Genomic DNA, 12,933 nt, shown 5'->3' with positions numbered 1-12,933 from the left:
AGGATGCTTGGGTCCCTTTTTTCAGGAGCACTAATAGAAAACCTCACAATAATGTCTGATTGAAAACTAAAAACGTTAGGACAGACCACCTCAAAAAACAGAATGGAATTTAAATTTTTTTTACAGAACGAGACATCCAGATTCTACATGAAAATAAAGAATGTGGGATTAATAATATTAACTAAGAATGAGAAAACACTGAATATTGACAACATAAGGACTTATAAGGACTATTTTAATTCTCAGACCACCTCCTCTGTCAACATCTTATACGATCAAGCAAAACGTGAACCCAAAGTGTAAAAAAACACCTACAATCTGATATATTATCACTTTCCTGCAGAACTTTGTTGTAAAAATCTGTTCCTGACAGCCACGTCTCAGGCTGGCCGCACTGTAAACAAACCCCACCCACTCTGCTTTGTGCCTCTTCTGCCTGGAGTGGCTGTGACGTGGATTACCGTAATAACCCGTATATCACGCAAAAGAGCAGATTCCAACCATTGAAATGCCCACTATAGTTCAACAGCTCTGCACATCATAATGGCGGCGGCAGTTTTGATATTATAAAAAAAAAAATATTTGGAAACTTCCGGCGGGCCGGATTGAAAATCTTAACGGGCCGTAATTTGCCCAGGTCTGTTTTATTTGAATAGTAGCTGACGCAGGCTTGCTAGTTTTGGAAGTGACACTCGGGAACAGCGTGTCACTTCAGCAACCTTCAGGGCACTGTTAGCAGCAAGCCACAAGCAGGAAGTTGACCGACTCAAGCAGAGCAGAGCACACAAGACGCTCCCACCAGGACCACAAGATGTGTTTAGTTTGAGCTAAGAAAGGGCAGGCGAGCAGATGACGACATAGAAGAAAAGTTATTCACTTCACCTGTGGAACCTCACTTCATTGGGTTTTACTCTTGATCAGGAGCTTTCATTTAAAGCCCATATAAACAACTTGGTCTCTAAGCTTAGGGTAAAGCTTGGTTTCTTTTTTAGAAATAAAAACTGCTTCTCTCTTAAAGTCAGAAAGAAATTGGTGACAGCAACTATCTTGCCTGTAATTGATTATGGAGACGTGCTTTATTTTAGTGCTTCATCTAAATGCCTCCAGTCCTTGGACACTGTTTTTCATTCAGCACTAAGATTTGTTACTGGCTGTCGTAGTCTCACGCAGATACACACATTGGCTGACTATCATTTATAAGGCTCTTTTAGGTTTAATACCTCCATACTTGTGTACTCTGTTACAAAGAAAAAGCAGCTCTTACGCATTACGTTCTAACAATTTGTATGTTTTAACTGTTCCTCATGTACGGACTGAATTTGGCAAAAGAGCTTTTGGCATTGCCGCCCCTATGGCATGGAATGCATTGCAGACGAAACTGAAACTTACAGAACTACTTCCATTTGGAGCCTTCCGTTCTGTCCTGAGGGACAAACAGCCAGAGACGTTTGCACAGTGCCTGTGTTTTTAAAGATGTAAATCTCTGTTGTTTTACGGTTCTCTTATGTATTTTAAAATGTATGTCTTAATGTATTATTTTTGAAACTGCTCTGTGACATGTGCTGTTGACTTCTTGGCCAGGTCACCCTTGTGAAAGAGATCTTCATCTCAATGGGTTTTCTTATCTGGTTAAATAAAGGTTCTAATTCACTAAACACCCGTCTGTTGTACGTACAGTAAATACCACATCTACTACTACTACTACTATTTGTCTTTTATTTATACGACTGACAACTTTACGATTGTACACAATTGACAGTGCGATTATTGTCTTTATGCCAGGGGTGCCCACACTTTTCCTGCAGGCGAGCTACTTTTCAATTGACCAAGTGGAGGGGATCTACCTCATTCATATATATCATTTATATTGATTTATTTATGAAAGAGAGGTTTCTGTTAACAAGTTAAAGGTGTTTCATGATAATACAAGCATGTTTAACACATATAGATTCCTTTGTATCATGAAGATAAAAATATAAGTTGGTGTTTTACCTGATTCCGATGACTTGCATTGATTGGAATCAGACAGTATTGTGAATTGTGAATTATATTTATATAGTGCTTTTCTCTAGTGACTCAAAGTGCTTTACATAGTGAAACCCATTATCTAAGTTACATTTTTAAACCAGTGTGGGTGGCACTGGGAGCAAGTGGGTGCAGTGTCTTGCCCAAGGACACAGGATGGCAGAAGCGGGGATCGAACCTGGAACCCTCAGGTTGCTGGCATGGCCATTCTACCAACCGAGCTACGCTGCCCCGAGTTATCATCACAGTATCAATCGATGTTTATTTATATAGCCCTAAATCACAAGTGTCTCAAAGGGCTGCACAAGCCACAACGACATCCTCGGTTCAGAGCCCACATAAGGGCAAGGAAAAACTCAGTTATCATCACAGTAGTGATGATAACGTCCACATTTTCAACTGGAGGAGAAAAAAAGTCCTCCTTTCTGTCCAATACCACATGAAAGTGCTTGCTTTTTGCCATCTTATTTGTCCAGCTTCCATACTCCTTTTTATACACTCTACAAGAAACACATTGGCAGCAAACTCCGTAGTTTGCTAGCTTTCTGAGACTCTTATTTTGTTAGCGCAGGCAGGATGAAGCAGCGCTTTTACTGTGCAGATGAGAACTGTGCAGTCGGTCTTTAGAGTTTTGACGGCGCAAGAGTCTGTTGAAATAAAGTGTTTCTCGCCTTCCTGTCGGTCGTTTTTTCTTAATAATGATCTAGCAGCAGCCAGCGTCATCTCACAAGACCTGTTTTAATGCCTGCCTGGCGGTACGACTGACCTCCATCGACCGCTAGCTCGTGATCGACATAATGGGCACCCCTGCTTTATGCTATCTAGTGATCATTAAATAGAGGCAAAATGTCCAAATCAAACACTTAAATAACATTTCTTTGAACTCTTGATATTTGTGGCCCCTTTAGGCATTCTACCTCCTGTCTGACACATCTGTGAGTTCCCACTTCTCCAACAAACTAACTTGGTGCCCTCTTCTGGTTTCTGCCAGGTAGTGAAACAGTGACTGCATAACATAACCTCAATATAATCATCTTGATCAAACTCCATGCGATGGCATGAGTGTTCATTATCAGTCATTAATAGTGCTTCTCAATTGTTTTCCGTCATGACCCACGAGTTGAGAAACTAGGCATTAATACATGGACTGTTTATGCCCATCCCTAGTTGTAATTGGAGCCTGACGGCCAACTTCCATCCAGCGGTTCACAAGACACAAAACATATTCCACAAGCTGCTAAAATACCAAATATTCACCTGAGTAAGTGGATCCACCTGGAACACACAATGTCCGTCATGATCAACAATGACTCCGTTTGGACTTTAGACGCCACAAAACCTCTTTTTTTCCCCGAACACGGCTTCATAAACTCATTTACTCATGTTTTACCGTTTAAACCTCCTGCGGTGGGCGTCACAGCGGACTGCTTCTGCGAGTCGTATGAGGGTCCGATGTTACCCAGGTCCTGCATGATAACGACATTAGCTATCAGCCTCACTTCCTGTCGTGTGTGAGTGTCTGACACCTGAGGGGTAATACCTGGTCCAGCAAGCCAAACTTGGGGTACTCCTCCTCTGAATCCTTACTGCCAGGGTCAGGATGCTCCTTCACCAGGAAAACGTCTCGCTCTTTGCTCTGGAAAACAAAACCCAAATGACCGATGAGGACACGTGGCCTAGTCAACCGTGACTATGTCGCCATGATGACACGCTTACCATCGTCTTCACAATGTTGTTTGGCCAGGTAAGCTTTCCAGGCCTTTGTCTGGTCGTCATGCACTCCCAATATTTGTCAATAAAGGGAATGATATCCTGAATGGAAGGAGACAGGTATGAAGAATTAAAGACAACAAACACACAACCACCGTAATTTCCGGACAATAAGCCGCTACTTTTTCCCCTCGTTCTGGTCCCTGCGGCTTATACAAGGGTGCGGCTTATTTACGGCCTGTTCTTCTCCGACCACGATGAAGAGGATTTCGGTGGTTTTAGTACGCAGGAGGAAGACGATGACACAATGATTAAAGACTGACTTTTCATATACCGGTAGGCTGGTTATTTTGATAACGTACAGGTGAGCACTTTGTATTACTTTGCACCGTTGTATTATTTGTACTCTGCACGAAGGCTGTTCGCCATGTCAAAGATGTGAAAGTTTGATTGAATGATTGAAAGATTTATTGTTAATAAATGGGACGCTTTGCGTTCCCAAACAGTCATCTCTGTCCCGACAATCCCCTCCGTGGTAGCAGGAACCCCTATATACTACGCTAATTACACATCAAAACCCTGCGGCTTATATATATGGAGCAATCTGTATTTTCCCCTAAATTTAGCTGGTGCGGCTTATAGTCAGGTGCGGCTTATAGTCCGGAAATTACAGTACTTTTAAATTTGGAGTTTTGTCTGGTTTTAGAGGCACATTTTTCATGCATTTCACACATTTCCATGATTGTTTACAATTACTCTCGTAAGTAGGGATGGGTAAAGATTCTGGTACTTTTTTGGTACCGACCAAATTCCGCTGGTGCTGCTGGGCACCGATTCACCAGGAAAATCCCACGGCGCAATGTTTCGGTACCCAGTCGACGTTTCGGGACGTCACTCTTTGCATTTCGCCACTTTTCAGTCACTCCAGCAGCAATGAGAACAGACCAGTATTGTCCCGGTACCAATATTTTGGTGCGGGTACTGGCACCAAAATGTATTTTGATACTTTTCTAAATAAAGGGGACCACAAAAAATGGCATCATTGGCTTTATGTTAACAAAAAATCTCACTGTACATTAAACATATGTTTATTATTGCAATTGTGTCCCTAAATAAAACAGTGAACATACGAGACAACTTTTCTTTTATTAGTAAGCAAACAAAGTCTCCTTTTGTTAGCTTGATGTTAATATGTATTGGATTTGCTATTGACATGCTACTGATTAGCATTAAACATTTTACATGACGATTTCAACACCTCCTCTAAATTTGTAAATGAAAACAACAACTAAGATGCTCGTTATTATCCAACAGCTGCTGCGTAATAAGTACAATATAGAGATGTCCGATAATGGCTTTTTTGCCGATATCCGATATTGTCCAACTCTTAATTACCGATTCCGATATCAACCGATACCGATATATACAGTCGTGGAATTAACACATTATTATGCCTAATTTTGTTTTGATGCCCCGCTGGATGCATTAAACAATGTAACAAGGTTTTCCAAAATAAATCAACTCAAGTTATGGAAAAAAATGCCAACATGGCACTGCCATATTTATTATTGAAGTCACAAAGTGCATTTTTTTTTAACATGCCTCAAAACAGCAGCTTGGAATTTGGGACATGCTCTCCCTGAGAGAGCATGTGGAGGTTGAGGAGGGCGGTAGGGTGTAGCGGGGGGTGTATATTGTAGCGTCCCGGAAGAGTTAGTGCTGCAAGGGGTTCTGGGTATTTTTTTCTGTTGTGTTTATGTTGTGTTACGGTGCGGATGTTCTCCCGAAATGTGTTTGTCATTCTTGTTTGGTGTGGGTTCACAGTGTGGCGCATATTTGTAACAGTGTTAAGTTGTTTATACGGCCACCCTCAGTGTGACCTGTATGGCTGTTGACCAAGTATGCCTTGCATTCACTTGTGTGTGTGAAAAGCCGTAGGTATTATGTGATTGGGCCGGCACTCAAAGGCAGTGCCTTTAAGGTTTATTGGCGCTCTGTACTTCTCCCTACGTCCGTGTACACAGCGGCGTTTTAAAAAGTCATAAATTTTACTTTTTGAAACAGATACTGATCATTTCCGATATTACATTTTAAAGCTTTTATCGGCCGATAATATCGGACATCTCTAGTACAATACTTACAGTTTTACCTCTTTTAAGGGCGCAACAAAAAACAAAATCATACATTACTGCCGTCTAACGTGTTGGACTTGCAACTGTTTTTTCAACTTAATGTCCTTTGTCCCACACGCCATTAGACTGTACAACTCCTCTCTAAGGGGGAGGGGGGTACTAGGATGACAGGGGATGCAAAACAATAACAGTGCAATACTTTTTCATAACATGGTCACTACTGCCTAGTTTCTCTTGTTATATTCTTATTTTACTGTTATATTTTTATTCTCATTGTTGCTTTTTATTCTTATTGTAATATTTTTATATTTTGTTTCCATTTATACACCCATTACTTACTTTTTACTTTTTAAATTCGATCTCAATTTTGTACATTGCTGCTGGAATTTTAATTTTCCTGAGGGAACTCTCCTGAAGGAATCAATAAAGTACTATCCATCTATCTATCTATTGCAAATAAGACTCAGAACTGTGATAATGAAACAAGATAAAAACAACTGGACGGCCTTTATAATAGTCTTAAATGTGGCAATAAAAATTAGATGTTATTGTCAAAAACAATTAATATGTATTAACTAGGGGTGTAACGGTACGTGTATTTGTATTGAACCGTTTCGATACGGGGGTTCCGGTTCGGGTCGGAGGTGTGCCGAACGAGTTTCCACACGGTAACGCGCGTTGTGTAAACAATGCACACCGAGGCACAACACACGGCATGCTAGCAGCTAACGGGCTACGATAGACTGACCATTCGTCCTCTTTTCACCGGACATGTCCTCTTTTGCGGAGCTGTCAGGACAAAGTTTCTTAAATGCCTCAAATGTCCGGCATTTTGAGTTAGGGTTGCGTGTATTTTCAATGTACGTTCAGGGTTAAGAAGGGGTTAAAAACAAAACAAATGGTGCGCGCAGCAGCATTGGTGAGGGAGGGGCAGAGACAGAGAGAGAGAGAGTTATGATAAACGCGCAAGCGTCGCCAGGCTCTGCTTTTTATCCATAGATTTATCAGATTTAGGCAGCACGGTGGAAGAGGGGTTAGTGCGTCTGCCTCACAATACGAAGGTCCTGAGTAGTCGTGAGTTCAATCCCGGCCTCGGGATCTTTCTGTGTGGAGTTTGCATGTTCTCCCCGTGACTGCGTGGGTTCCCTCCGGGTTCCCTCCGGGTACTCCGGCTTCCTCCCACCTCCAAAGACATGCACCTGGGGATAGGTTGATTGGCAACACTAAATTGGCCCTAGTGTGTGAATGTGAGTGTGAATGTTGTCTGTCTATCTGTGTTGGCCCTGCGATGAGGTGGCGACTTGTCCAGGGTGTACCCCGCCTTCCGCCCGATTGTAGCTGAGATAGGCTCCAGCGCCCCCCGCAACCCCGAAGGGAATAAGCGGTAGAAAATGGATGGATGTATTATCAGATTTAATTTTTTATTATCTATAGCAGGGGTGTCAAAAGTGTGCCCCAAAGGCCATTTGCGGCCCACAGCTAATGTTTTAAAGGCCCACGGCACATTGTAAAAATACTATTAAAATAAACAAAAACATAACAAAAGTGAAATAAAAAAGCTTAAAGGTTAAATGTCATTTAGAAAAAGTTGCAATGTTGACTAATAAAACAAAGCTGTTTTTTTTTCTTTCAAAACTGTCATTGCTCAAAACATAATATTGAATCAAAATCAATGTTATTATGAATTATTGACCTATCCAAGGTTCCCATTACTTCACATCAAATATTCCACTAAGAAAAATATATTTGGTGGAAGATTTAGCAAATTTGGTAAATAAATAACCCAAAAATGTATATTTTGTTGTTTTCTTACTGTACCGAAAATGAACCGAACCGTGACCTCTAAACCGAGGTACGTACCGAACCAAAATTTTTGTGTACCGTTACACCCCTAGTATTAACACACACAAAAACACCAAAACTGGTATTGGGAATTGGTACCGTATCAGCTCAAATGTAAACGGTACCATCTCTAGGTCTGAGTATCACGTGCTGACAAGCGATGGCATTACCTAAATGACACGTCTATATTGTGACGTTGTAGTCTATTATGACGTTGGTGTTTTTTTAAACAATACTGTGGACAAGCACTGTTGCAATGCTGCACGCGCACCATGTGTTCACGTGTTTGTTTTGATATATCGATTATCAGTCCAGTCTCTGCAACCCAAACCCGCACACACCTGCAAAGTGTGACCGTACAGCAGCAATCACATCACAAACCTCAGAGAAACGCCGCACTGCTAGAAGAGAAGATCAGTGCTTACCTTGTCCTTAGAGAACATGGTCTTTGGGTGTTCGTCTTGGGTTCTGGACCTCCAGGTCAGGTTAGCAAGTGCTGTGAGACACATCTCCTTTAGGTCTGAAAATTCAAAAGATCCTTGTGACCGCCAAAGACAACCACAATGGAGTTCATTTAGGGACGAGGGAGCATACTGGCTTGTTTCCTGAGGAAGTACGTGTTGCCGCTGTGATGACAAACGTTGCAGTGGAACACGTAGTTGGTCATGAAGGGAAGACAAGACCTGCAAAAGACAAGGCAAAGGCTGCGGTGATATTTGGACCCTGACAGGCGTGCGTACTTGTAGGGATGATGTTCGTTAAGAAATTATCGCGTTCGAGCCCATTATCGAATCCTTTTATCGAACGATTCCTTATCGAATCCAGATAGGTTGTTGTGTGTGCACTGAGTTCCAAAAGCCATAGATGTTATGTGACTGGGCTGGCACGCTCTTTATATGGAGGAAAAGCGGACGTGAGCATATAGAGTAGAATAGAATAGAATAGAGTTTTATTTGTCATTATTACAGTGAACAGGTTCAAAGAACAACGAAATTGGAGCAGATCCCCTAAGGTGCAAACACAATAATTTAGTAATATAAATAGTTAAAAAAATAAATAGATAAAAAAGAAGATATGTATCTATATATATGTATATATCCACACACATGCATATATCCATACATATACACATATAACATTATTGCACATTATAGTACGAAATAATAAAAAGACATGATACATGAGAACATGACGGACACATTGTGCTCACTCAGGCCTGTTTAATGCTACTATGGCTCTTGGGTAAAAACTGTTTTTTAGTCTATTTGTGCCCGCTTTTAGTGCTGCTATGTGCGTTGTAAATAAAAAAAATTGCCGACAAACACATCACCAACATGGACGAGGTGCCGCTCACTTTCGACAAGCACACTGGAGAAGAAAGGGACCAGCACGGTAGCGAATTGATATGCACAACGGGGCAAGAGAAGTCAGCTTTTACTGTTGTGCTAGCTTGCTATGCTAACGGACAACGAGGCCGACTTTGAAAATGAGGAGAGGGAATCTGGCGTGTTTGATGGAGAACTTGCCCAGCTCTTCATTTGGGACACAGAAGATGAGGACTTTTGAGTACATTGATAAATACTTCAATAAAGTACAACCCAACTCAGCTTTGCTCCTGATGCCTTTTTAAAACAGCGTCCACGCATGCTAGCGCAGTGTTTTTCAACCTTTTTTGAGCCGGGGCACATTTTTTGAGTTGAAAAAATGCGGAGGCACACCACCAGCAGAAATCACTACAAAAACGAAACTCAGTTGACAGTAAAAAGTTGTTTTTGAATATGACTTTAAAGCATAACCGAGCCTGCATCAATATAGCTCTTGTCTCAAAGTAGGTGTACTGTCACCACCTGTCACATCACGCCCTGACTTATTTTGTATTTTTTGCTGTTTTCCTGTGTGTAGTGTTTTACTTCTTGTCTTGCGCTCCTATTTTTTTTGGTATTTTCCTGTAGCAATTTCATGTCTTCCTTTGAGCGATATTTCCCACATCTACTTTGTTTTAGCAATCAAGAATATTTCAGTTGTTTTTATCCTTCTTTGTGGGGACATTGTTGATTGTCATGTCATGTTCGGATGTACATTGTGGACGCCGTCTTCGCTCCACAGTAAGTCTTTGCTGTCGTCCAGCATTCTGTTTTTGTTTACTTAGTAGCCAGTTCAGTTTTAGTCTTGTTCTGCATAGCCTTCCCTAAGCTTCAATGCCTTTTCTTAGGAGCACTCACCTTTTGTTTATTTGTGGTTTAAGCATTAGACACCTTTTTACCTGCACACTGCCTCCCGCTGTTTCCGACATCTACAAAGCATTTAGCTACCGGCTGCCACCTACTGATATGGAAGAGTATTACACGGTTAGTCTGCCGAGCTCTAGACAGCACAGACACTCAACAACAACACATCATTTGCAGACTATAATTACTGGTTTGCAAAAAATATTTTTAACCCAAATAGATGAATTTAGACAATCTCCCACGGCACACCAGACTGTATCTCACGGCACACTTGTGTGTCGCGGCACAGTGGTTGAAAAACACTGTGCTAGCGTATGTTTTAAGATAGCGTATGTTTAACGCTGCGCCTTATTTATGCGTTAAATACAGAAATAGCACCCGTAGCTGACACGCCGCATTCTAATACGGTGCGCCCTATGGTCGCGAAAATACGGTATACAGGCATGTGATTTGACCACAATGAAAAAGACTGAAAAAACTTCCGGGGGCCTGGGGGACGAAGGCCAGCCAGGTCCAGGGCGGTGCCCTGGTGGGGAGACAAGGGGGGCAACGCCCCCCGAAGCTCCTGGTTTTTCACCAATTTAACATGCTAAAATTAACAAAGACAGCACCATTTGAAGAAAATATTTTAGTGTTTAAAGACATGAAAACATCATTAATAGAACATACATAACCAAATTATCCTAATGAATCACTGTATATGGTTCAGTCCCAACAGTATTTAGTCACTAATATTTACATCTTGTGTTCATTTCCCATCCACAGGTGTCACATTGATCAGTGTTATTATCTACACTTTATTTACAGTATTACCACATTACTTCAGTTCATGTAATGTAAACATTTCATTCTTTTCGCTAAAATAGGATATACATTTATGAAAATAATTAGACGTGTTTAGTATTGTTTACTCATATTTGAAAATAGGAAATAATAATAATGTGAGGACACTGACATATTGCATGAAACAAGTGTGAAAATATTTACCTTCAAGATTGTTACACCACTGACAATAGTTTCAAGAGACTACATAAGAACTTAATATTACAAATAGCATTATATGCAAATTTATTTCAAATAAATTGTTAACTGGATTCAATAATGCGACTCTTTGAATTTCTGTAATTTCATAATATATTTTCACGTGGCTTTTTATTTGTAGAAAAACCCATTTATATTTCGCTAAGCAATAATTGGTTAATATTTAAAACAAACATGCGTATTTCGCAAGCAAATATTTTTTAGCTTACCTCATTATTAACAACCCTGTCTGCAACTGAAGTGGGTGGATCTTTCCTCTCCATGTCTACGGCAGTTGTCGATGTAAACAAAAGATGAAGTCAGTAAGGTTTGCTCACTTTCGGTTGACATCCAAAAGTAGCAGCTAGTGAAAAGTTTGTTTTCCTTGCTTCAAGTTGTTTCATATGTTTTTGGCGTTTCGCATGTACTTCCAAAGCCTTGAAACCTTGTGATCCATAGTCAATATTATCATGACAACACGTGCACAAAACCTTTCCGGGACGATCAATTTTCCGAATAAAATCACCGAATAAAGTCGTAATTTTGTTCTTCCCAACAGTATCAGTGATTTCCCTTTCCATCCAGTCCCATCGGAACTTATTTTTGACATGTTTATCAATTTATTTTACTCGTAAAGCATCCTTTCTCTCGAGAACCGACATGGTTTACATATGGAAAATGGCCGTAGTAACCATTATGAATGATGACGTTATTAACGTCATCATTCATAACAGATGTCCTGATTGGTCACAAGGAACATATCGACCAATCAACTACGGCGTAATATAAACTACGTCTCAAATCTTGATTTAGGGTCGGAAAAAAACGGAAAAACGGGAGATAATTTTTTTTCCCCCCCCGAGATTAAAAAAGACGGAATTCCGACTTTAGACGGAAAAATCACATGCCTGGGTATAGTGGCTTCCATAACGGGAACCTGTTCTCAAAAAGGGATTCAAACCCATGGAATCTGGTTCTTTTCTTATCGAACAATCGGGAGAACCGGTTTGGAACATCATCCCTACGTACTTGCGATGTTGACATACGTCGTGTTGATTGCAAACGTGTCGGCGGTGAACCACTTTGTACACAAGGCGCACTGCAGCTCCACCTCGCCCAGCTGCCTCCCGCTTTCCTCGTCCCCCGACCCGGTGAGGGTATCGGCGGCCTCGGAGGCGTTGCCCGCCGTTTCCTGTGGGAGAAAAAAGACGTGACAAGAGTCGTCCGGCGTGGTGAGATGACAACCTCAGCAAACTCACCAGTCCTTCCTTGCCACTGGATGACTGCGTGTCCATGCTGACAGGAAGCTCACTGAAGGCAGCCTCACTGAAGATGACAGAAGGGTTAGTTAGCCTGTTTACTACTTTTTGAAGGGATTCAGATAAAAGTGGGGATGTTTTCATCCACGTCACACCTCTAAAAAGCAAATAACAACACCTGTCTTTAACAGAGCTGGACTGTAAACGTCAACACCTTCAGAAAGAATGCTACTGACAGCAATAAATACACGCACGTCCATTTTCTACCGCTTGTCCCTTACGGGGTCGCGGGGGGTGCTGGAGCCTATCTCAGCTGCATTATAGTTTTATTTGACCTACATTTTTGTGTGGATGCAAGGCTATGTTAAAACTAGCTGAAGAATACAAAAACACACCCTGGAAATATTTGACATTAAAGCTGCATTTGTGCTTTGTTTCCCTAAAACAAAGCGTCCACATTTAAGCTCGTTTACGCACTATTTAGTCGACTCCACGACGTCGAACACCTGCTAGCTAGCATCTTTCCAGGACATACGGCGCCAACATGTGTAGCATCGTTGATAAGATGTGTGGTTTGAACCTAAAAGGCAATAAAAAAGGTGTATAAATATAAAACCTCTTCGCTGTGTCTGCTTCAGTTACTACACCGCTGCCCGCCTCTCCTGCCGACGCCATGTTTGAATTCATTCAAGAGCAAATATCGCGAGAAGAGAGGAA

At 41.3% G+C, this 12,933-nt stretch overlaps 1 protein-coding gene across 2 annotated transcripts in view; it reads right to left on the bottom strand.

The window, feature by feature from the left end:
* ash2l (ash2 like, histone lysine methyltransferase complex subunit) overlaps positions 1-12,933 on the bottom strand; it is a 20,048-nt gene extending 7,115 nt beyond the window's left edge. Inside the window, exons 1-9 of one of the 2 annotated variants that reach the window (XM_062030797.1) lie at positions 12,833-12,933; positions 12,217-12,283; positions 12,004-12,149; positions 8,304-8,392; positions 8,135-8,229; positions 3,742-3,837; positions 3,566-3,661; positions 3,416-3,491; positions 3,283-3,300 (exon numbers count right to left, since the gene is read on the bottom strand). In XM_062030797.1, coding sequence (XP_061886781.1) covers positions 3,283-3,300; positions 3,416-3,491; positions 3,566-3,661; positions 3,742-3,837; positions 8,135-8,229; positions 8,304-8,392; positions 12,004-12,149; positions 12,217-12,283; positions 12,833-12,903 — 754 coding nt within the window. In that variant the 5' untranslated portion in view covers positions 12,904-12,933. The remainder of the gene's footprint in view (positions 1-3,282; positions 3,301-3,415; positions 3,492-3,565; positions 3,662-3,741; positions 3,838-8,134; positions 8,230-8,303; positions 8,393-12,003; positions 12,150-12,216; positions 12,284-12,832) is intronic. The other variant, XM_062030798.1, reaches the window with a different exon arrangement.

The sequence above is a fragment of the Entelurus aequoreus genome, linkage group LG21 (genome assembly GCF_033978785.1).
Source record: "Entelurus aequoreus isolate RoL-2023_Sb linkage group LG21, RoL_Eaeq_v1.1, whole genome shotgun sequence".
Taxonomy (NCBI): Eukaryota; Metazoa; Chordata; class Actinopteri; order Syngnathiformes; family Syngnathidae; genus Entelurus; species Entelurus aequoreus.
Note: the sequence above shows the minus strand (reverse complement) of the source record. Positions and strands in the feature narration are given on the sequence as shown.